General features: G+C 43.2%; 1 protein-coding gene across 1 annotated transcript in view; it reads left to right on the top strand.

The window, feature by feature from the left end:
* Nucleotides 1-24,628, top strand: part of LOC120021048 (neurexin-2-like) — a 113,430-nt gene that overhangs the window by 65,994 nt on the left and 22,808 nt on the right. Inside the window, exons 4-9 of the mRNA XM_038964697.1 lie at nucleotides 2,127-2,150; nucleotides 9,744-9,905; nucleotides 16,059-16,500; nucleotides 17,202-17,585; nucleotides 19,294-19,497; nucleotides 23,377-23,403. Coding sequence (XP_038820625.1) covers nucleotides 2,127-2,150; nucleotides 9,744-9,905; nucleotides 16,059-16,500; nucleotides 17,202-17,585; nucleotides 19,294-19,497; nucleotides 23,377-23,403 — 1,243 coding nt within the window. The remainder of the gene's footprint in view (nucleotides 1-2,126; nucleotides 2,151-9,743; nucleotides 9,906-16,058; nucleotides 16,501-17,201; nucleotides 17,586-19,293; nucleotides 19,498-23,376; nucleotides 23,404-24,628) is intronic.

The raw sequence follows: 24,628 nt of genomic DNA, 5'->3' as shown, positions 1-24,628 counted from the left end.
TTTATCATATATGCATAGTCACTTTAACTATACATTCATGTACATACTACCTCAATTGGGCTGACCAACCAGGGCTTCCGCACATTGCATTGTGTCCCACCACCCGCCAACCCCTCTTTTACACTACTGCTACTCTCTGTTCATCATATATGCATAGTCACTTTAACCATATCTACATGTACAAACTACCTCAATCAGCCTGACTAACCGGTGTCTGTATGTAGCCTCGCTACTTTTATAGCCTCGCTACTGTATATAGCCTGTCTTTTTACTGTTGTTTTATTTCTTTACCTACCTATTGTTCACCTAATACCTTTTTTGCACTATTGGTTAGAGCCTGTGAGTTAGCATTTCACTGTAAGTTCTACACCTGTTGTATTCAGCGCACGTGACAAATAAACTTTGATTTGATTTGAAACCTGTCTACAGGTGTAGGATCTTAATTTGATCACCCTGTTGCAGTTGAACTTTCCTGCAATGCAGGATGTTTTTAACGTGTAGTGTATTTGAGGTTTAAAAAGGCTTCTGAAGTTCCCACTGTTATTTTCCCTCACAAAAAATGTATCAAACCCTACATTAATTATAATCCACATAATAATTCACATTTCCATTTCTGCAGGATAATTTTCTTGTTGTAGCAAACTGTCTCAAATTAAGATCCTACATCAAATCAAATGTATTTATCAAATCATCCTACACTGACTGCACATTGTATGGCTATTTAATATGCTGACTCTGTCTTCTATACTAACTAAGATACACTACCGGTCAAATGTTTTAGAACACCTACTCACCTACTCAAGGGTTTTTCTTTATTTTCACTAGTTTCTACATTGTAGAATAATAGTGAACACATCAAAATTACAAAATAACACATCATCTAGTAACCAAAAAAGTGTTTTTACAAATAGCCACCCTTTACCTTGATGACAGCTTTGCACACTCTTGGCATTCTCTCAACCAGCTTCATGAGGTAGTCACCTGGAATGCATTTCAATTAACAGTAATTAACTTAAGTTAATTTGTGGAATTTCTTTCCTTCTTAATGTGTTTAAGCCTATCAGTTGCATTGTGACAAGGTAGGGGGGGTATACAGAAGATGGCGCTGTTTGGTAAAAGACCGTGTTATGACAAGAACAGCTCACATAAGAAAAGAGAAACGACAGTCCATCACTACTTTAAGACATGAAGGTCAGTCAATACGGAAAAGTGCAGTCGCAAAAATCATCAAGCGCTATGATGAAACTGGCTCTCATGAGGACCACCACAGGAATGGAAGACCCAGAGTTACCTCTGCTGCAGAGGATAAGTTCATTAGAGTTTACAGCCCAAATAAATGCTTCACAGAGTTCAAGTAACAGACACATCCACTGTTCAGAGGATACTGTGTGATCAGGCCTTCATGGTCAAATTGCTGCAAAGAAACCACTACTAAAGGACACCAATAATAAGAAGAGACTTGCTTGGGCCAAGAAACAAGAGCAATGGACATTAGACAGGTGTAAATTTGTCCTGTGGTCTGAAGTGCAAATTTGAGCTTTTTGGTTCCAACCGCCATGTCTGTGAGACTCTGTGTGGGTGAACGGATGATCTCTGCATGTGTATTTCCCACCGTAAAGCATGGAGGAGGAGGTGTGACTGTGTGGGGGTGCTTTGCTGGTGACACTGTGATTTATTTAGAATTCAAGGCACACTTAACAATCATGGCTACCACAGCGTTCTGCAGCGATACGCCATCCCATCTGGTTTGGGCTTAGTGGGACTATCATTTGTTTTCAACAGGATAATGACCCAAAACACACCTCCAGGCTGTGTAAGGGCTCTTTGACCAAGAAGGAGAGTGATGGAGTGCTGCATCAGATGACCTGGCGTTGTTTAACATTTTCAGCTTTTCATTGCTTTTTATTTAGTGGAGCTTTTATTTTATCTCTCAAATTAAATTTCCACTCAATTTTGATTCGTATTATTGGTATCATTTTGAATGAAGGCCAAATCTATGCGTTGACTGTTACCTTACAAAGGGATGTATACACATATCAGGCATTTTATTGGTGTTTTCTAGAGCGCTAGTGTGCTTTGTTGACTTTACCATCTGCCATTTCTTTCTCCTCCCCTTTCTGATGAAGCACCCAGCTATTGAACATGCTATGGTAAACATTATATGATAGTCAGCATATGAATTTGTTTAGTTTGGTTTGCCTGTTATTTTTCACAATATCTCTTGCTTTTTTTTGCTTTTACTCTCTAGAATGAACAAGTTACAAAATTGGCAACAATCATTCCACTAGTGTCATCAGTGTTGTTTTTAAGTCACTGTAACAGATATCTTTGTCATCTAGAATTCACGTCTATCGCTGTCTCAGAAGTCAGAACTAGGCCTCCCTAGTGGTGCCGCAGTCTAAGCCATTGCATCGCAGTGCTTGAGGCGTCACTACAGACCCGGGTTCAATCCCAGGCTGTGTCACAGCCGGCCATGACCGGGAGACCCATGAGGTGGCGTACAATTGGCCCAGCGTTGTCCGGGTTAGGGGAGGGTTTGGCCGGCCGGGATGCCCTTGTCCCATCACGCTCTAGCAACTCCTTGTGGCGGGCCAGGCGCATGCATGCTGACTTCAGACGCCAGTTGTACGATGTTTCCTCCGACACATTGATGCGACTGGCTTCCGGGTTAAGCAAGTAGTGTGTCAAGAAGCAGTGCGGCTTGACAGGGTCGTGTTTCGGAGGACGCATGGCTCTCGACCTTAGCCTCTCCCGAGTCCGCACAGGAGTTGCAGCGATAGGACAAGACTGTAACTACCCATTTGGATATCACGAAATTGGGGAGAAAAAGGGGTAAAAATACAAAAAACTGAATAATAAATAAGAAGTCAGAACTAGAGAATTCGGTTTAGAATAGGTCCATTGTGGCTAACAGGAAGAACAAGTATACATATTTCCTATAGTAGGTATCAATGAAGTGTCAGGCACTGTGAAACAGTATTAATCAGAGAGAGAGACTTTAGTAAAAAAAAAAATAACTTCAAAGCTTCACTTCCCTTTCGCCTTATAATCCTAACGTAGGATATAAATATGGAGACAGGTAGATCCATGTAGTTTATTTTTGGTTTGTCTTTTATTCATTCTGTTGCCTCCACAAACATCAACTGTACATAGTAGAAATCTACACCCTCTGTTAGTGTGATTTTCTCTTTCCATTTGACTTTATGTGAATAGCCCTTGATGGGTTATTACAACAAATAAAGCAACTTTTATTCAAACCAAAATTCCAAGGTCTTTCTATTCACACTAAGAGTATATAAAGTGCCTTCGGAAAGTATTCAGACCCCATTACTTTTTCAACACTTTGTTACGTTACAGCCTTATTCTAAAATGGATTAAACAAATAAAATCCTCATCAATCTACACACAATATCATAATGGCAAAGGATTTTTGCTAATTTAAAATAAAATGGAAATATCACTTTTACATAAGTATTCAGACCCTTAACTCAATACTTTGTTGAAGCACCTTTGGCAGTGATTACAGCTTCAAGTCTTCATGGGTATGACGCTACAAGCTTGGCACACCTGTATTTGTGGAGTTTCTCCCATTCTTCTCTGCAGATCCTCTCAAACTCTGTCAGGTTGGATGGGGAGCGTTGCTGCACAACTATTTTCAGGTCTCTGCAGAGATGTTCGATTGGGTTCAAGTCTCGGCTCTGGCTGGGCCACTCAAGGTCATTAAGAGACTTGTTCCGAAGCCACTCCTGCATTGTCTTGGCTGTGTGCTTAGGGTTGTTGTCCTGTTGGTAGGTGAACCTTCGCCCCAGTCTGAGGTGCTGAATGCTCTGGAGCAGGTTTTCGATAGATCTCTCTCTGTACTTTGCTCTGTTCATCTTTGCCTTGATCCTGACTAGTCTCCCAGTCCCTGCCGCTGAAAAATATCCCCACAGCCTGATGCTGCCACCACCATGCTTCACCGTAGGGATGATGCCAGGTTTCCTCCAGATGTGACGATTGGCAGTACATCTTGGTATCATAAGACCAGAGAATCTTGTTTCTCATGGTCTGAGAGTTTTTTAAGTGCCTTTTGAAAACTCCAAGCGGGCTGTCATGTGCCTTTTTACTGAGGAGTGGCTTCCGTCTGGCCACTCTACCATAAAGGCCTGATTGGTGGAGTGCTGCAGAGATGGTTGTCCTTCTTGAATGTTCTTCCATCTCATCAGAGGAACTCTAGTGCTTTGTCAGAGTGACCATCGGGATCTTGGTCACCTCCTTGACCAAGGCCCTTCTCCCCCGATTGCTCAGTTTGGGCAGGCGGCCAGCTCTAGGAAGAGGGTTCCAAACCTCTTCCATTTAAGAATGATGGAGGCCACTGTGTTTTTGGGGACCTTCAATGCTGCAGACATTTTATAGTATCCTTCCCCAGATCTGTGCCTCGACACAATCCTGTCTCGGAGCTCTACGGACAATTCCTTCGACCTCATCGGTTGGTTTTTGCTGTGACATACACTGTCAACTGTGGGACCTTATATAGACAGGTGTGTGCCTTTCCAAATCATGTCTAATCAATTGAATTTACCACACGAGGACTCCAATCAGGTTGTAGAAACATCTCAAGGATGATCAATGGAAACAGGATGCATCTGAGCTCAATTTCAAGTCTCATAGCAAAGGGTCTGAATACTTATGTAAATAAGATATTTCAGTTTCAGTTAGGGATAGGAGGCAGCATTTTCACTTTGGATGAATTGCGTGCCCATAGTGAACTGCCTCCTACTCTGTCCCAGATGCTAATATATGCATATTATTATTACTATTAGATAGAAAACACTCTGAAGTTTCTAAAACTGTTTGAATTATGTCTGTGAGTATAACAGAACTCATATGGCAGGCAAACTTCCAAACAGGAAGTGGAAATTCTGAGGCTGGTGTTTTTTCTACTCATCGCCTATTCAAATCCCAGGAAGATATGGATTTGTTTGCACTTCCTACGCCTTCCACTAGATGTCAACAGTCGGTAGAACGTTGAATGAAGTGTATACTGTGATGTGGGACCGGGTGGGAGGTGTTTCAGTCAGTGGTCTGGCAGATTGCCAGTTCCTGGTCATGCGCATTCCTCATGATATCGCCTTGCGTTCCATAACTTTTACAGACACGAAGGAATGCTCCGGTTGGAACTTTATTGGATATATATGATAATAACATCCTGAAGATTGATTCTCTACTTAGTTTGACAAGTTTATTCGACCTGTGATATAACTTTTTGAAGTTTTCGTCCGACGTTATGCGTCACTTGCACGAGCGTTTGGATATGTGTACTAAACGCACTAGCAAAAGTAGCTATTTGGACATAAATAATTGACATTATCGAACAAAACAACAATTTATTGTCGAACTAGGATTCCTGGGAATGCATTCTGATGAAGATAATCAAAGGTAAGGGAATATTTATGATGTAATTTCGTATTTCTGTTGACTCCAACATGGCGGAGAAATGTTATTTATATTTGAGCGCCGTCTCAGATTATTGCATGGTGTGCTTTTTCAGTAAAGTTTTTTTTAAATCTGACACAGCGGTTGCATTAAGAACAAGTGTATCTTTAATTATATGTAAAACATGTATCTTTCATCAAAGTGTATGATGAGTATTTCTATTATTTGACGTGGCTCTGCAATTTCTCTGGATATTTTGGAGGCATTTCTGAACATGGCGCCAATGTAAACTAAGATTTTTGGATATAAATATGCACATTATTGAACAAAAAATACATGTATTGTGTAACATGATGTCCTATGAGTGTCATCTGATGAAGATCATCAAAGGTTAGTGATTAATTTGATCTCTATTTCTGTTTTTGTGACTCCTATCTTTGGCTGGGAAAATGGCTGTGTGTTTTTTGAACTTGGTGGTGATCTAACATAATCATATGTTGTGTTTTCGCTGTAAAGCATTTTTTAAATCGGACACGATGGGTAGATTAACAAGATGTTTATCTTTCATTTGCTGTATTGGACTTGTTAATGTGTGAAAGTTACATATTTCAAAAAAATATTTTTGAATTTCCCGCGCTGCCTTTTCAGCGGAATGTTGTGGAGGGGTTCCGCTAGCGGAACGTGTGTCCTAGAAAGGTTAATTTGCAAAAATGTCTTTAAACCTGTTTTCCCTTTGTCATTATGGGGTATTGTTTTAGATTGCTGAGGATTTGTATTTATTTCATCCATGTTAGAATAAGGCTGTAACGTAAACAAATTTGGAAAAAGTCCAGGGGTCTGAATACTTTCCTAATGCACTCTATGTCCATCTATCTGATTTGATCTAGTACTGAACTAACAACCATTTGTGTGTCTGACTCTAACGTCCTTACTAAAAGAACCCCCTTCCCTCTCACCCCAACCTGCATACAGACATTCTCTCTTCATTATCCCACCCCTACCCTCAACCATACTTCCCATAGACAGAACAATCCTATACTTACAAACCCTCTCATGCACTTCCCTGCATACATTTGGCTTTTCCTTGGATAGCTTCCAGTTACCTCACTGACATGCCGATAGAGAGAAATGCACCTCTTGTGGAAACTTTTTTTTTTAACAAGCTCTGGTGGTCCGTTTTCACAAGCTGGATTCCTCTTCTAAACAAAATAGCTCTTTCTTTCTATTTTGTCTCTCTCAATTCAATTCAAGAGGATTTATTGGCATGGGGAACATATGTTTACATTGCCAAACCAAGTGAAATGGATAAACTAAAGTGAAATAAATAACTCTTGTCTCTCTCTCGCTATCCCCAATTGCTTTCTCTCTCACACACCCTCAATCACACACTCTCTGACACACACACACACACACACACACACACTCTCTCTTTGACTCGCTCTCTCACAGACACACACATACACACACACACTTTCAACAACTCCTTTGTTCATCCTTGCCTACAATTGAAGCTACAGATTCATTACAGCTCTAAACAGAAACAGCAGACATAAAAATGTCTTGTCCTTTAATGAGGGAAGTACATTTAAAACCAGGAAACACCAATAACTAATGTTCAGAACGGGGCAATCCCTCAGAGTGGGTGGGTGCTTATATTTGTATATTTGTTTGTGCATATCCCACTCTACTTGAGACACCCGCCTGAGCAATTAGTGTTATGTGCTTAGCTCAAGGACACAGAGTGCAGGTGGCTGAGCTTCGCTTTTCTCAGAGGACCTCTGCGAAACATAGTATTTGTCAGTCAGCAATAATGGTCTTCAGAATTCACATAATATTATTAGGCCTACAGTATAGACCCCTTTGACAGTACACAACACGCTGCTCGCGACTCCTGGCGGCAGTAAAAACGCCATCGCCATCTGCGCCCAGTTTTTATTCATTCTAAACACAAAAGCTTTTCCGGGGTTCTCATGCGCTTACAAAGATGTTTTGGATGCAGTAATTGTTAGCTAGAATACTAACACTCATTGATATAGGCTGTAGCGAAAGCTAGCCAAATAGGCTTTTTACTGGTTAGTGTTTTTAAGTATAATGCAGTTGATTTGCGATGATGGCACAAACATAATAAGCAGGACATTCATACGAATCTTAAAATCCAATTATAATCCAAAAGTAGTGTGAAATGCACTCATAAGCAACATGTAAATAGAGGCTTTTTTGTCTGCCATTTTATAAGAACCTTGTTCTGCCACCAATTTGCGCGCATCATCCTCGTGTGGCAAAGGGGTCTATTCCTCTCTAGTGTATTGAACTTGCAGGTTACTAATGTATCCAAATGTATCTCTCTGGCCCACTTGGTTTTGTTGATGAAACAAGGATAACACAGACCCTGCCTCTTGTCAACGATTAGCCAGCGATTTCAAAGATGATCACGTGACACATGATCACGTCTGATGGGGGAAACTTTGTGAGAGTTGACCAATCCACGCAGGGTTGTGTAAACCACGTGCTGTACAGCGCAAGGTTATTATAGGAAACGAAAACTAAAAAAAGAAAAAAGAATCATAAAAGATTTTGTCAACTGAAATAATTAACAAACCTGTTTTAAAAAAAGAAAACTATACTGAAACTATTATATTTGACAGTTTTTTTCCCTATAAACTTTTGGCCAAAATCGAATGGGGTTTCAAGCTTTTTATTCTAATGGGGGTTTGCACGCTTCTGAATCTGGCGGGTAAATTCTGCCAGAAGGCAGTGTTTCAAATAGGCCTAGCTTGTGCATCCCTATCACTAGCTAACTAGTAGATATGTATATATATACACACTAAACAAAAATATAAACGTAATATGCAACAATTTCAAAGATTGTACTGAGTTACAGTTCATATAAGGAAATCAGTCAATGTAAATAAATCATTAGGCCCTAATCTATGGATTTCACATGACTGGGGATACAGATATGCATCTGTTGGTCACAGATGCCTTAAAAAGAAAGTAGGGGCGTGGATCACAAAACGAGTCAGTATGTGGTGTGACCACCGTTTGCCTCATGCAGCGTGACACATCTCCTTCACATAGAGTTGATCAGGCTGTGGAATGTTGTCCCACTCCTCTTCAATGGCTGTGCGAATTTGCTGGATATTGAAGGGCTCTGGAACACGCTGTCATACACGTCGATCCAGAGCATCCAAAACATTCTCAATGGGTGACATGTCTGGTGAGTATGTAGGCCATGGTAGAACTGGGACATTTTCAGCTTCCAGGAAGTGTATACAGATCCTTGCGAAATGGGGCCGTGCATTATCATGCTGAAACATGAGGTGATGAATGGCACGACAATGGGATCTTGTCACGGTATCTCTGTGCATTCAAACTGACATTGATAAAATGCAATTGTGTTCATTGTCTGTAGCTTATGCCTGCCCATACCATAACCCCACCGCCACCATGGGGCACTCTGTTCACAACGTTGATATCAGCAAACCGCTCGCCCAACAAACCGATTTGCCATCTGTCCATTACAGTTGAAACCGAGATTCATCCATGAAGAGCACACTTCTCCAGGGTGCCAGTTGCCATTGAAGGTGAGCATTTGCTCACTGAAGTCTGTTACGACGCCGAACTGCACTCAGGTCAAGACCCTGGTGAGGATGATGAGCACGCAGATGAGCTTCCCTGAGATGTTTTCTGACAGTTTGTGCAGAGATTTTTTGGTTGTGCAAACCCACAGTTTCATCAGTGGTCCAGGTGGCTGGTTTCAGCCTATCCCGCAAGTAAAGAAGGCGGATTTTGAGGTCCTGGACTGGCGTGGTTACACGTGGTCTGTAGTTGTGAGGCTGGTTGGACATACTGCCAAATTTTGTAAAACCATGTTGGAGGGGGCTTATGGTAGAGAAAGGAACATTACATCCTCTGGCAGACATTTCCGATGATGAACTACTGTATCTGTCATGGAATGGGTGTCATCTCAAGTTCACATCTACAGACATACTTAGATATACTGTATAATATTGTACTGAAATCCCAAATATTGATGGAATGATTATATCATAATTTACTTTTCATCAACCCTCCCTATCTGTCGAGAATCGAGAAAAAGTAGGAAGCTTCTGAGAATGGCTGGGCCCTCCAACTGCACTCATGACTCTTACAGCTAAGAATTCAAACAAATTTAAAGGCCAGCATTTAACGCAAAAACATAGCAGTGCATTGTTTAATTTGATGTTGAATTCAAATTCTTTCCACATTTCCCTTTTTGTCTCTTTCTGTCTGTTCTCTCTTTCCTCCTCCCACTTTCTCCATACCTCCATTTCTCTCTGGCCGCCCAGGTGACTGTCTCTGTGGATGGGATCCTGTCCACCACCGGCTACACCCAGGAGGACTACACCATGCTGGGCTCTGATGACTTGTTCTACATTGGGGGGAGTCCCAACACGGCTGACCTCCCTGGCTCCCCAGTCAGCAGTAACTTCATGGGCTGTCTCAAAGACGTAAGTACTGGTCAACTGCTCTCATCAGGGACTGATCTGGGAATACACACTGTCATAGGGCTTTTGTTGAGCTGTATTCACAAACACCATTCACTTTGTAACATGACAGATTTTTTGTTGTTGTTGAGGAATGCGTCACTTGGAATTTAGATGTTAAACCTCCCAGTGCATCACACAGGAAGAACATACCACGTTTATATTTATAAATTTTTTCAGTTGCTAGTTAATGACAGATTGTAATGTGTGAACACATGCACTGCTCTAAGTGTTTAGATGTGTAGCCATAGAGTGAGCCATAGAGTGAGCCATAGCTGTGAGCCATAGCTGTGAGCCATAGCTGTGAGCCATAGCTGTGAGCCATAGCTGTGTGCCATAGCTGTGTGTCATAGCTGTGTGCCATAGCTGTGTGCCATAGCTGTGTGCCATAGCTGTGTGCCATAGCTGTGTGCCATAGCTGTGAGCCATACTGTAGCCACAGTGTGTGCCATAGCTGTGTGCCATAGTTGTGTGCCATAGCTGTGTGCCATAGTTGTGTGCCATAGTTGTGAGCCATAGAGTGAGCCATAGAGTGAGCCATAGAGTGAGCCATAGAGTGAGCCATAGAGTGAGCCATAGCTGTGGGCCATAGAGTGAGCCATAGCTGTGAGCCATAGCTGTGAGCCATAGAGTGAGCCATAGCTGTGTTTCATTTGCATACCTCTGCATATCACCTGGCATTGTACAGTATGGTAATTGGTCAGGTATGAATGTAGTTATGGCCTTGAAATATACAATAGCATGTCTACCTGTATATGAACATCAGACTTTCTATTCTGTTGAATAATGCAGGTTCTACTCCCCCCTCCCGTTGTGACCTTCCTATACCCCCCCCCTCTCCCCATCTCTCTCGCTCTCTCTCTCTCTCTCTCTCTCTCTCTCTCTCTCTCTCGCCATCGCTCTCTCCCTCCCCATCTCTCTCTCTCTCTCTCTCTCTCTCTCTCTCTCTCTCTCTCTCTCTCTCTCTCTCTCTCTCTCTCTCTCTCTCTCTCCCTATGTTTCTCCCTTCCTCCTTCTCTCTCTCAGACAGAGCACATGTGTAATGAATACTGTGCCAGTGTTAGTGAGGTCTTAGCTTTACCATCCTGACAGCCAAATTAGACATTGATCTTCTTCATGGATTCCCAGGCAGCACATCCCTCCCTCTGTCTTTGTCTAGTTGACCCCTTCATTTATTAATAATGTCCACCTCTTCATTGATTGAGCAGTGCTTCTCACTGTCCTGGTTTCCTAAAGTGTTTTTTACAGGATTCCTAATAACAATATACTGATACACAGTAAAATAAATCAGGTACTGTAACATTCATTGTGTGATAGATATTGGTGGACTATACTGTATATCAGGGCTAGGATGGGTCTGAAGGGAATTACTGATAAACATACATTTGATAACAGGCTGAACAATATACAGTGGGCTTTACATTGGGATCCAAAATGATTGGATCCCTTGATTAAGATTAGCAAAAAAGACAGCATAAAATAAATAATACAAATACTGAGCTATATAGTATGCTACATTTTTTTTTTACAAGTTATATAATTTTCTACCAATACAATTGCTCAGAGAAAGATATTTTGTTTAACAAGTAATGCAAAGAAATCTAAAAAGATAGAGGTCAAAATGATTGGATCTCCTGTTTTCAATACTCCAGCACCTTCCCCTTACGAGGATAACGACACTGAGCCTTTAAAAAAATATATCACCGTTGGCAGCTTCAGAGTTGCAAAGAAAAAGCCATATCTCAGACTGGCCAATAAAAAGAAAAGATTAAGATGGGCAAAAGAACACAGACACTGGACAGAGGAACTCTGCCTAGAAGGCCAGCATCCCGTAGTCGCCTCTTCACTGTTGACGTTGAGACCGGTGTTTTTCAGGTGCTATTTAATGAAGCTGCCAGTTGAGGACTTGTGAGGCGTCTGTTTCTCAAACTAGACACTCTAATGTACTTGTCCTCTTGCTCAGTTGTGCACCGGGGCCTCCCACTCCTCTTTCTATTCTGGTTAGAGCCAGTTTGATCTGTTCTGTGAAGGGAGTATGTTGTATGAGATTTTCAGTTTCTTGGCAATTTCTCGCATGGAATAGACTTAATTTCTCAGAACAAGAATAGACTGACGAGTTTCAGAAGAAAGTTCATTTTGAGCCTGTAATCGAACCCACAAATGCTGATGCTCCAGATACTCAACTAGTCTAAAGAAGGCCAGTTGTATTGCTTCTTCTTTAATCAGAACAACAGTTTTCAGCTGTACTAACATAATTGCAAAAGGGTTTTCTAATGATCAATTAAATTAGCCTTTTAAAATGATAAACTTGGATTAGCGAACACAACATGCCATTGGAACACAGGAGTGATGGTTGATGATAATGGGCCTCTGTACGCCTATGTAGATATTCCATTTAAAAAATCAGCCGTTTCCAAGAACAATAGTCATTTACAACATTAACAATGTCTACACTGTATTTCTGATCAATTTTATGTTATTTTAATGGACAAAAAATATGTGCTTTTCTTTCAAAAACAAGGACATTTCGAAGTGAGCCCAAACTCTTGAACGGTAGTGTATGTGTATCAGTAATTCCCAAAGAAACCTCCTAGCTCTGAAACTATGTAGTCCTCCAATATCTATCACACAATGTTACGCTGTAACAGGCATCAGGAGTCTGTATCAGTATGATTGATACTACCAAAAAAGAGAGAGATATTGAGTGTCATTCTGACATTTTTACTATTTTGTACTTTTCCCACCTATGGCTGAAGTTGACTCTCCAACAATTGCATTTTTCATACTGTGGTTCACTTCTTATTTTTCTCATGAGATGTATTTTTTGGCCTGGCGATTACTGGTAATGGTATTGTGTGAATCCAAGCTGCTGCCTGGTGTATTTTGATTCAGAGAGACACTAAAGTTATCACCCTGAAGCAGGGCGTCAGTCAGGTTTTGACTGCAAGTGCCGTTGGTGTGAAAATTAAAAACATGTTCAGCTGTGCTGCCTCCATCTGCACACAGGAACAGTGTACATGTAACAGACAGGCAGGCAGGCAGGCAGACAGACAGACAGACAGACAGACAGACAGACAGACAGACAGACAGACAGACAGACAGACAGACAGGCAGACAGACAGGCAGGCAGGCAGGCAGGCAGGCAGGCAGGCAGGCATGAAGACAGGCAGGCATGAAGACAGGCAGGCATGAAGACAGGCAGGCAGAATTGTTAAAAAACCACAACATGCACTTAAAATTAACCTTACAATTAGCAGTGTTGGGCGATTTGGAAAGTTGGTCAGTAAATAATATAATAATTCTCGTAGGAAAGGTTTTCATCTTTAGCTCACAATCTGTGGATAATATACGATTAGAAACATTCAAAAATGATGTAAAACATCACAGCACAATTGAAAGATACATGGCACATGGAAACCAAACGAGGGTGGTCTATGGTGGTAGGTGGGATGGGCTGAGAGTGGCTGAGGGGTGGGATTAAAGAGCTTATGTTTGATAATGTATTATTGTTATGTGACTGCTTTATATAAAAGTACCATGTACAGTTGAAGTCGTAAGTTTACAAAAACTTAGGTTGGGGTCATTAAAACTCGTTTTTCAACCCCTCCACAATTGTCTTGTTAACAAACTATAGTTTTGGCAAGTCAGTTAGGACATCTACATTGTGCATGACACAAGCAATTTTTCCAACAATTGTTTACAGCCAGATTATTTCACTTATAACTCACTGTATCACAATTCCAGTGGGTCAGACGTGTACATACAGTAAGTTGACTGTGCCTTTAAACAGCTTGGAAAATTCCAGAAAATTATGTCATGGCTTTAGAAGCTTCTGATAGGCTAATTGACATAATTTGAGTCAATTGGAGGTGTACCTGTGGATGTATTTCAAGGCCTACCTTCAAACTCAGTGCCTCTTTGTTTGACATCATGGGAAAATCAAAAGAAGCCAGCCAAGACCTCAGAAACTAAATTGTAGACCTCCACAAGTCTGGGAGCAATTTCCAAACGCCTGAAGGTACCACGTTCATCTGTACAAACAATAGTACGCAAGTAGAAACACCATGGGACCACGCAGCCATCATACCGCTCAGGAAGGAGACGCGTTCTGTCTCCTAGAGATGAACGTACTTTGGTGTGAAAGGTGCAAATCAATCCCAGAACAGCAGCAAAGGACCTTGTGAACATGCTGGAGGAAACAGGTACAAAAGTATCTATATCCACAGTAAAACGAGTCCTATATTGACATAACCTGAAAGGCCACTCAGCAAGGAAGAAGCCACTGCTCCAAAACCGCCATAAAAAACCCCGACTGCGGTTTGCAATTGTACATGGGGACAAAGATCGTACTTTTTGGAGAAATGTCCTCTGGTCTGATGAAACAAAAATAGAACTGTTTGGCCATAATGACCATCGTTATGTTTGGAGGAAAAAGGGGGAGGCTTGCAAGCCAAAGAACACAATCCCAACCATGAAGCACGGGGGTGGCAGCATCATGTTGTGGGGGTGCTTTGCTGCAGGAGGGACTGGTGCACTTCACAAAATAGATGGCATCATGAGTAAGTAAAATTATGTGGATATATTAAGCAACATCTCAAGCCATCAGTCAGGAAGTTAAAGCTTGGTCGCAAATGGGTCTTCCAAATGGACAATGACGCCAAGCATACTTCCAAAGTTGTGGCAAAATGGCTTAAGGACAACAAAGTCAAGGTATTGGAGTGGCCATCACAAAGCCTAGACCTCAATCCCATAGAAAATTTATGCAGAACTGAAAAAGCGTGTGTGAGCAAGGAGCCCTACAAACCTGACTCATTTACACCAGCTCTGTCAGGACGAATGGGCCAAAATTCACCCAACTTATTGTGGGAAGCTAGTGGAAGGCTACCCAATACCCAACACGTTTGACCGAAGTTAAACAATTTAAAGGCAATGCTACCAAATACTAATTGAGTGTATGTAAACTTCTGACCCACTGGGAATGTGATGTAAGAAATATAAGCTGAAATAAATCATTCTCTCTACTATTATTCTGACATTTCACATTCTTAAAAAAAAGTGGTGATCCTAACTGACCTAAGACAGGGAATTTTTACTTGGATGAAATGTCAGGAATTGTGAAAAACTGAGTTTAAATGTATTTGGCTAAGGTGTATGTAAACTTCCGACTTCAACTATATGTAAAATGTGTATGTAAAATGTATATGTAAAATGTATGTATATGTAGCAGAAAAGCTGTAAAAAAACAACGTAAAGATATTTGTCCTCCGAAGAGTGGGGTGGTGGAGGGGTAAAAAACATGAAGACAGGCAGGCAGGCATGAAGACAGGCAGGCAGGCATGAAGACAGGCAGGCAGGCAGGCATGAAGACAGGCAGGCAGGCAGGCATGAAGACAGGCAGGCAGGCAGGCATGAAGACAGGCAGGCAGGCAGGCATGAAGACAGGCAGGCAGGCAGGCATGAAGACAGGCAGGCAGGCATGAAGACAGGCTGGCAGGCATGAAGACAGGCAGGCAGGCATGAAGACAGGCAGGCAGGCATGAAGACAGGCAGGCAGGCATGAAGACAGGCAGGCAGGCATGAAGACAGGCAGGCAGGCATGAAAACAGGCAGGCAGGCATGAAAACAGGCAGGCAGGCATGAAAACAGGCAGGCAGGCATGAAGACAGGCAGGCAGGCATGAAGACAGGCAGGCAGGCATGAAGACAGGCAGGCAGGCATGAAGACAGGCAGGCAGGCATGAAGACAGGCAGGGTGGCAGACAGGGAGATTATCTTTATGATCTGATGTTTTGTATTCAGTCATGTATTCTGTAATCTATTCAGTCATGTATTCTGTAATGTCTGGAGTGGATGTCTAGTAATGATTAATGGCATTATGTATGTTGTTGTTTGAAGTATGACTGTAAAAAAATATATACAATTACACAGTGGAATCTTTTGTCACATTTCATAGATAGAAACAGTTTCAATGAATGACAAATTGTTGATTGAATTTTAAGGTTTGGTATTGAGTAAAATTGCAGAAAAGAGTGAGGAATGAGGTCAATAACAGGACAGTAAGTGGTCTCTGCAGCCACCCACTCAGTGACAGTCCCGTCCCTTGTTCCTGTCCCTATAGGTGATTTACAAGAACAATGAGTTCAGACTGGAGCTGTCTCGTCTGGCTGCAGAGCGGGACCCTCAGGTCAGTGTTCACGGTGACCTGACCTTCCGCTGTGAGGATGTGGCTGCCCTGGAGCCAGTCACCTTCGACACGCCCGCCTCCTACCTCACCCTGCCCAGGTGGAACACCAAGAAGACCGGCTCCATCTCCTTTGACTTCCGGACCACGGAGCCCAGCGGCCTGCTGCTGTTCAGCCACGGGGACAGACGTCTGCGGGACCCAGACAGACAGCCGGACAGGCAGGCCAGGGCTGATTACTTTGCCATGGAGCTAATGGATGGCTTTCTCTACCTGGTGATGGACATGGGCTCTGGCACCATCAAGATGAAGGCCAGCAACAAGAGGGTCAACGATGGGGAGTGGTGCCACGTGGACTTCCAGAGGGAGGGGCGTAAGGGTGAGGGGAAGCACACATGATGGTTCTGATAAGCTCTGATTGGCCTGTTAGGTGTGATTGAATAAGGCTTCAATCAGTGAGCCTAATGGGGACATGTCCCATAGTGAGATGACAAAGTTTCTGGCTTGTGAAATTACATTCACTATAACTATACAGAGACACTCATATTTTAGCTTACTTTAAATGTTTCTTTGCTGCAGTCAGAGATGCTGTGTGCATATCCAGTTTTAATTACAGTCTTATTTTTAGCAGTTATAATCTATGTATGACATTTCATAAATTGCCTTAACCTATTTTGCAAGTGGCCAATTATACTGTCACCTACCTCATGTGGGGAAATGTCTGTCCTCATTAGCCGAGCCCAGTGATTCCAGCCGGTTTGCTTACAGCTTATTGATAACAGAGGATTATGCTATGACAAAGACCTGAGACATTCTTCTTCATTAGTCATTCCACAGTTTTACACCTGGTATACCTTGTGGATATCCTCTTCTGTTTGATGTTATATCCCAATGAATAGCTAGAACCACTGTGTTTATCACATCCTCCAATAGCAACACAGGAACTCACACTCTCACTTTATCTTCCCACTCCTCCACCAACACTCATTACTCACACACACCTGCACATCTTCTCAAACACACATACAGTGAGGTGAGACAGCCTTGATACTAGTTGACTCACTCTGTTTTTTCCTTCAGGCTTCATCTCGGTGAACAGCCGCAGTACACCATTCTCTGCGAATGAAGGCAATGAGATCTTAGACCTGGAGGGGGAATTGTACCTGGGGGGTCTGCCCGAGGAACGCCAGCGCCTCATCCTCCCCCCAGAAGTCTGGACGGCCCCCCTCAACCTGGGCTACGTGGGCTGCATGCGGGACCTGTTCATGGATGGACGGAGCTGGGACCTGAGGAGACTGGCAGAGATCCAGAGTGCCTCTGGAGTCAGCAGCTTCTGCACCAGGGAAACTCACGTCAGGTGTGGCAGAGACGTCTGTGGCAACGGTGGGCAGTGCCGTGAGGGCTGGAACCGTCATGTGTGTGATTGCACCAGCACGGGCTACCTGGGTCCCAACTGTGAGAGCGGTGAGAGAGAGGGACAGCGGGTTGGGGAAACTGTGAAAGCGGTGAGAGAGAGGGACAACGGGTTGGGGAAACTGTGAAAGTGGTGAGAGAGGGACAGCGGGTTGGGGAAACTGTGAAAGCGGTGAGAAAGAGGGACAGCGGGATGGGGAAACTGTGAGAGCAGTGAGAGAGGGACAGCGGGATGAGGAAACTGTGAGAGCAGTGAGAGAGGGACAGCGGGATGAGGAAACTGTGAGAGCAGTGAGAGAGGGACAGCGGGATCGGGAAACTGTGAGAGCAGTGAGAGAGGGACAGCGGCATGGGGAAACTGTGAGAGCAGTGAGAGAGGGACAGCAGGATGAGGAAACTGTAAGAGCAGTGAGAGAGGGACAACGGGATGGGGAAACTGTGAGAGCAGTGAGAGAAGGACAGCGGGATGGGGAAACTGTGAGAGCAGTGAGAGAGGGACCGCGGCATGGGGAAACTGTGAGAGCAGTGAGAGAGGGACAGCGGGATGGGGAAACTGTGAGAGCAGTGAGAGAGGGACAGCAGGATGGGGAAACTGAGAGAGGGACAGCGGGATGGGGAAACTGTGAGAGCAGTGAGAGAGGGACAGCGGGATGGGGAAACTGTGAGAGCAGTGAGAGAGGGACAGCGGGATGGGGAACCTGTGAGAGCAGTGAGAGAGGGACAGCGGGATGGGGAAACTGTGAGAGTAGTGAGAGAGGGACAGCGGGATGGGGAAACTGTGAGAGCAGTGAGAGAGGGACAGCGGGATGGGGAAACTGTGAGAGCAGTGAGAGAGGGACAGCGGGATGGGGAAACTGTGGGGGCAGTGAGAGAGGGACAGCGGGATGGGGAACCTGTGAGAGTAGTGAGAGAGGGACAGCGGGATGGGGAAACTGTGAGAGCAGTGAGAGAGGGACAGCGGGATGGGGAAACTGTGAGAGCAGTGAGAGAGGGACAGCGGGATGGGGAAACTGTGGGGGCAGTGAGAGAGGGACAGCGGGATGGGGAACCTGTGAGAGAGGGACAGCGGGATGGGGAACCTGTGAGAGAGGGACAGCGGGATGGGGAATGTTGCTCCCGGTTGAAATGATACCGCGAAACTTTTAAAAAGTTTTCAGACATTTCATACAGACAATGTAAATTAAATCACATCTATGTGAGTCATTCAAGGGGTAACTTCCCACTTCATTAGTGATCTGTTAGTGAAGTGGCAGTACGTGAGGAATACATTGCTGAATTGCATCTCACTGCTGAGTATCAGTGATTCATCAGTATTGCGGTGGGCTCTCCATAAGTCTAAATCACCCTGCATCTACCACGTAGATCTTTCTCACTGAGAGGAGAGGAACCCCATTGTGAAGCCATTTGGCTGATAACATTGAGGGATATAAATGTAATCCTCATCCTATTTGTGACCTGAATAGAAATCTATGAGAAGAGGATGATTAGAGAGGCATCACATAACAGAGCTGTGTGGTGTATTACAGGCTTTTCCTGCCATCTAGTGTTGCTGCAGGAAACTGACAAACAGACAGACATGGAAAAACACTGTTAGATGTGGTTCAGCAAAGTTCACATCTTACATTGAATTCTTAATTTATTCTGAATCATGTGCTTATTCAGTGTTGAGTGTATAGGAAAAGGTTCTGTACTGTACGGGAACATTTGTAACCAAAACATTAGCTAACCCTGTTTCTCTGTCTTTGGGTGTCACACACAGAGGCCACTGTGCTGAGCTACGACGGCAGCATGTACCTGAAGGTGACGCTGCCAGTCAGCATGCACACGGAGGCCGAGGACGTAGCGCTACGCTTTATGTCCCAGAGGGCCTTTGGGCTGCTGTTGGCCACCACCTCCCAGGACTCAGCTGACACCCTGCGTCTGGAGCTGGAAGCGGGCCGGGTCAAACTCACCGTCAACCTGGGTAATGCTAACAACACTAACTCTAGGCCTTTGAGTGCTCGCGGCTTCTCAGTGAGAGTGATGTAATGAGAGAGGTCTTGTCCTACTTACCCTTTCTTCTCTCTATCATACACATCATCTATGTACATCTCTCTATCTCCTCTGTGTTCTCTCCCTGTCTCTCTTCCACTCTCTCTCTCTCCCCCCTGTCTTTTTCTCTCTCCCTCTCCCCCTCCCTCTATCTCTCTGACCCATGCCCAGGTCAGTCGCTAGCTAATCCATCCCCCAACCCTTTCAGCCCTTCAACGGCCTGTGTGTCTGCAGTCCTAGGAACAGACAGTCAGAGAGGCCAGCTCACTTAAAACATACAGTACTGTACCATCATGACACAAACAGTACCGGTCAAGAGTTTGGACACACCTACTCATTCCATTTTTTTTATTTAAAAAAAAACTATTTTCTACCTTGTAGAATAATAGTGTAGACTTCAAAACTATGAAATAACACATATGAAATCATGTAGTAACCAAAAAAGTGTTAAACAAATCCAATTATATTTTAGATTTTACATTATTCAAAGTATAAAATATACTTTGATTTGTTTAACACTGTTTTGGTTACTACATGATTCCATATGTGTTATTTCATAGTTTTGATATCTTCACTATTATTCTACAATTTAGAAAATTATAAAAATAAAGAAAAACCCTTGAATGAGTAGGTGTGTCCAAACGTTTGACTGGTACTGTACATTGTCATGGTGTACAACAGGCCCAGTACGTCTGTATGTAGTCAGTCTGGTCCTTGGCTGTTTGTATCCACTGCTCTGTGATGGTTGACAGCTCCAGAGCACACCTCAGCCACACTAGCAGTATGTAGTAGTACATACTGTAGCCTTCATTGCAGGTTATGGTAAGCCATAATGACTATGTAGCTATTCTGTTATTCAGAGAGCAGAATGGTGAGGAGAGATGTTCTAGTCTTCCATAGCGGGAAGTAGGTAGTGCTGAGGGTGCTGCAGCACCCCCTGATGTTTTGTTTTTAAATAATATATAAATATTATTTCCACCAAATTTGTGCACTAGGCCTTTATTACCGTATGAGCGGGGAAAAACACTTGTCAGCAGAGTGGAGAAAACTACTTCTCACTCCTTCAGTGTGGCTGTGACTATGCAAACCAGCCCTTTCCTTAGTCTATACTATGTTTGGAAATGTGTGTGTGTGTGTGTGTGTGTGTGTGTGTGTGTGTGTGTGTGTGTGTGTGTGTGTGTGTGTGTGTGTGTGTGTGTGTGTGTGTGTGTGTGTGTGTGTGTGTGTGTGTGTGTGTGTGTGTGTGTGTGTGTATATATATATATTACATACGGTGTATATATATATTTATATATATAAACAGAATTATCACATTTACATACCGTACCAGTCAGAAGTTTGGACACACCTACTCATTCAAGGGTTTTTCTTTATTTTTACTAGTTTCTAAATTGTAGAATAATAGTGAAGACATCAAAACTATGAAATGGCAGATATGGAATCACGTAGTCACCAAAAAAGTGTTAAACAAATCAAAATAGATTTTAGATTCTTCAAAGTAGCCACCCTTTGCCTTGATGACAGCTTTGCACACTCTTGGCATTCTCTCAACCAGCTTCAACTAGAATGCTTTTCCAACAGTCTTGAAGGAGTTTCCACTGAGCACTTGTTGGCTGCTTTTCCTTCACTCTGTGGTCCGACTCATCCCAAACCATGTCATTTGGGTTGAGGTCGGTTGATTGTGGAGGCCAGGTCATCTGATGCAGCACTCCACCACTCTCCTTCTTGGTAAAATAGTCCTTACACAGCTTGGAGGTGTTTTGGATCATTGTCCTGCTGTGAAACAAATGATAGTCCCACTAAGCGCAGACCAGGTGGGATGGGGTATCGCTGCAGAATGCTGTGGTAGCCATGCTGGTTAAGTGTGTTTGAATTCTAAATAACTCACTGACAGTGTCACCAGCAATGCATGCCCACACCATCATGCCTCCTCCTCCATGCTTCACAATGGGAACCACACATGCAGAGGTCATCTGTTCACCTACTCTGTCTCACAAAGACATGGCGGTTGGAACCAAGCAAACCAAAGGACAGATTTCCACTGGTCTAATGTCCATTGCTCGTGTTTCTTGGCCCAAGCAAGTCTCTTCTTATTATTGGTGTCCTTTAGTAGTGGTTTCTTTGCAGCAATTCGATCATGAAGGCCTGATTCACACAGTCTCTGAAATCCTTGAATGATTAGGTGTCCAAACTTTTGACTGGTACTGTAAGTATTCAGACCTTTTACTCAGTACTTTGTTGAACACCTTTGGCAGCGATTACAGCCTCAAATCTTTTTGGGTATGATGCTACAAACTTGACACACCTGTATTTGGGGAGTTTGTCCCATTATTATCTGCAGATTATCTAAAGCTCTGTCATGTTGGATGGGGAGCATCACTGGACTGCTATTTTCAGTTCTTTCAGAGATTCAAGTTCAAGTCCGGGCTCTGGCTGGGCCACTCAAGGACATTCAGAGACTTGTCCCAAAGCCACTCCTGTGTTTTCTTGGCTGTGTGCTTAGGGGCGTTGTACTGTTGGAAGGTGAACCTTCGCCCCAGTCTGAGGTCCTGAGCGCTCTGGAGCAGGTATTCATCAAGGATCTCTCAGTACTTTGCTCCATTCATCGTTCCCTCGATCCTGACTAGTCTCCCATTCCCTGCCGCTGAAAAACATCCCACAGAATGATGCTGCCACCACCTTGCTTCACCGTAGGGATGGTGCCAGGTTTCATCCAGACTTGACCCTTGGCATTCAGGCCAAAGAGTTCAATCTTGGTTTCATCAGAGCAGAGAATCTTGATTCTCATGGTCCGAGAATTCTTTAGGGGGCTTTTGGCAAACTCCAAGCAGGCTGTCATGTGCTTTTTTACTGAGGAGTGGCTTCCATCTGGCCACTCTACCATAAAGGCCTGATTGGTGGAGTGCTGCAGAGATGGTTGTCCTTCTGGAAGATTCTCCCATCTTCACAGAGTAACTCTGGGTGCTCTGTCAGAGTGACCATAGAGTTCTTGATCACCTCCCTGACCAAGGCTCTTCTCCCCTGATTGCTCAGTTTGGCTGGGCTGCCAGCTCTAGGAAGAGACTTGGTTCCAAACTTCTTCCATTTAAGAATGATGAAGGCCACTGTGTTCTTGGGGACTTTCAATGCTGCAGAAATGTTTTGGTACAATCCTGTCTCGGAGCTCTACGGACAATTCCTTTGACCTCAGGGCTTGGTTTTTGTTCTGAATTGTGCTGTCAACTGTGGGACCTTATACAGACATGTGTGCCTTTCCAAATTATGTCCAATCATTTGAATTTACCACAGGTGGACTCCAATGAAGTTGTAGAAACATCTCAAGGTTGATCAATGGGAACAGGATGCACCTGAGCTCAATTTCAAGTCTCATAGCAAAGGGTCTGAATACTTATGTAAATAAGGTATTTCAGTTTGTAATACATTTGCAAACATTTATAAAAACCTGTTTTCACTTTGTCATTATGGGGTATTATGTGTAGATTGATGAGGGGGAAAAAATGGAATCCATTTCAGAATAAGGCTGTAATGTGGAAACGGGGAAGGGGTCTGAATACTTTCCTAAGGCACTGCACATTACTGGTTCTCCTGAGTGTAGTAGAGAGGTAACGTTACCTCCCTCAGCTCGTATGTTAGTGGGTGCTGAATGGTTGCTATGGTGAGGAAAAGGCTGGTTTTGACTCTGGAGCTTGTCCCCGGATAGTGGTCTCTGTCTAAAGAAACTGCAGAATGTACCTTGAAGGATGTGACATTTTTACTTTATCTTCTTTTATATATCATTTTTTTATCTCACCATCTCTCTCTCTCTCACCAGATTGTATCAGGATAGACTGTAACCTCAGTAAGTTACTCCTATCATGTTTACCTCTACTTCAGAACAACTGTATTCTATACCTCACTGTCTGTTTTACTTTTAATGCTGTTAAATGAATTTAACATTAGCCATATAAAATATTTATCCCCATGAAGCACAACAATCACATGGTTGTCTTGAAAATGTAAGGGACTGCAAGGAAAGTATCAAATACTGTATAAAGCTGAACATCCTTTGGTAAACTCATCCTCTAAGCAACACATTTCAGAATAACAAAATTATCCCTTGTTCTTTACAACAGAAAAAGACCATCTGTTTATGGGTACTCAGTGCTTCTCATAGAGACGACAGTGGCAGTAGCTCCCAGTCCCTGCTACTAACTTCACGCAGTAATATACTTTACCACCAGATGGCAATATACCATTGGGCTTTCGGGGAGAGGGGGGGGGTGACCTATTTGAACTGTTGTCCTTACAATTGACTTTTTCAAATCAATTTATTAGGATTCAAGGAAAGATGCATGTAACTACTTAGTTTTTTATGTTGGTCAGTACAGGTATAAACCTTCTTTACTACGGGCAAGAAGATCTGTTCTGCATCTACTTTCCTTCAATCATTTTATACAGGTGAGACCGTGACAACAGAGTGTGTACAGAGTTTTACCTTAAATAGCAACTTTAAGTATGTTGCTGCATAGTTGTCCTATGAATTTAGATGGATTGAAGTTTAATGGCAGTAAAAAAAATAAACATCTTAATTGACTTTAAACAGACAAAATTAGCCAGTAGTTTAACTAAATTATAGTCAATTAGAGCCCTCAACCATCTGGGAGAGCCTCTCTTTAGGCTAAAACGTGTTTTGCATTTTAAACATGCTATGAATTGACCACTTACAAGCACCATTTTAACACATAATTGGAGTTATGCTAGGAGGTAAGCATAGAGAGGAACCGGCACAATTTACAAAACAGGAGGGGGGGGAAAATGTATGGGTGGATGTTGCCCAATGTAGGCCCAAAGCGGAGGTTATCTGTTGTATACAGTATAGGCAGTGGTAACAGTCATAAATAAGAAACACCACAGGTACCTGACTAGGTCATAATGGCTCCCACCTTTTCCCCAACATGTTGTCTCAGGCTGATTGCCTCAGCCAGTGTATAGAGGGGTGTACACTCTGCCGCAGAGTATTCTGGTGGGGAGCTGTCCATGGTCCTGATTGGTTCACCAAGGTGCACTGGCTTCATAAGGCCTTC

This window comes from Salvelinus namaycush, chromosome 26 (genome assembly GCF_016432855.1).
Source record: "Salvelinus namaycush isolate Seneca chromosome 26, SaNama_1.0, whole genome shotgun sequence".
NCBI classification, from domain to species: domain Eukaryota; kingdom Metazoa; phylum Chordata; class Actinopteri; order Salmoniformes; family Salmonidae; genus Salvelinus; species Salvelinus namaycush.
Note: the sequence above shows the minus strand (reverse complement) of the source record. Positions and strands in the feature narration are given on the sequence as shown.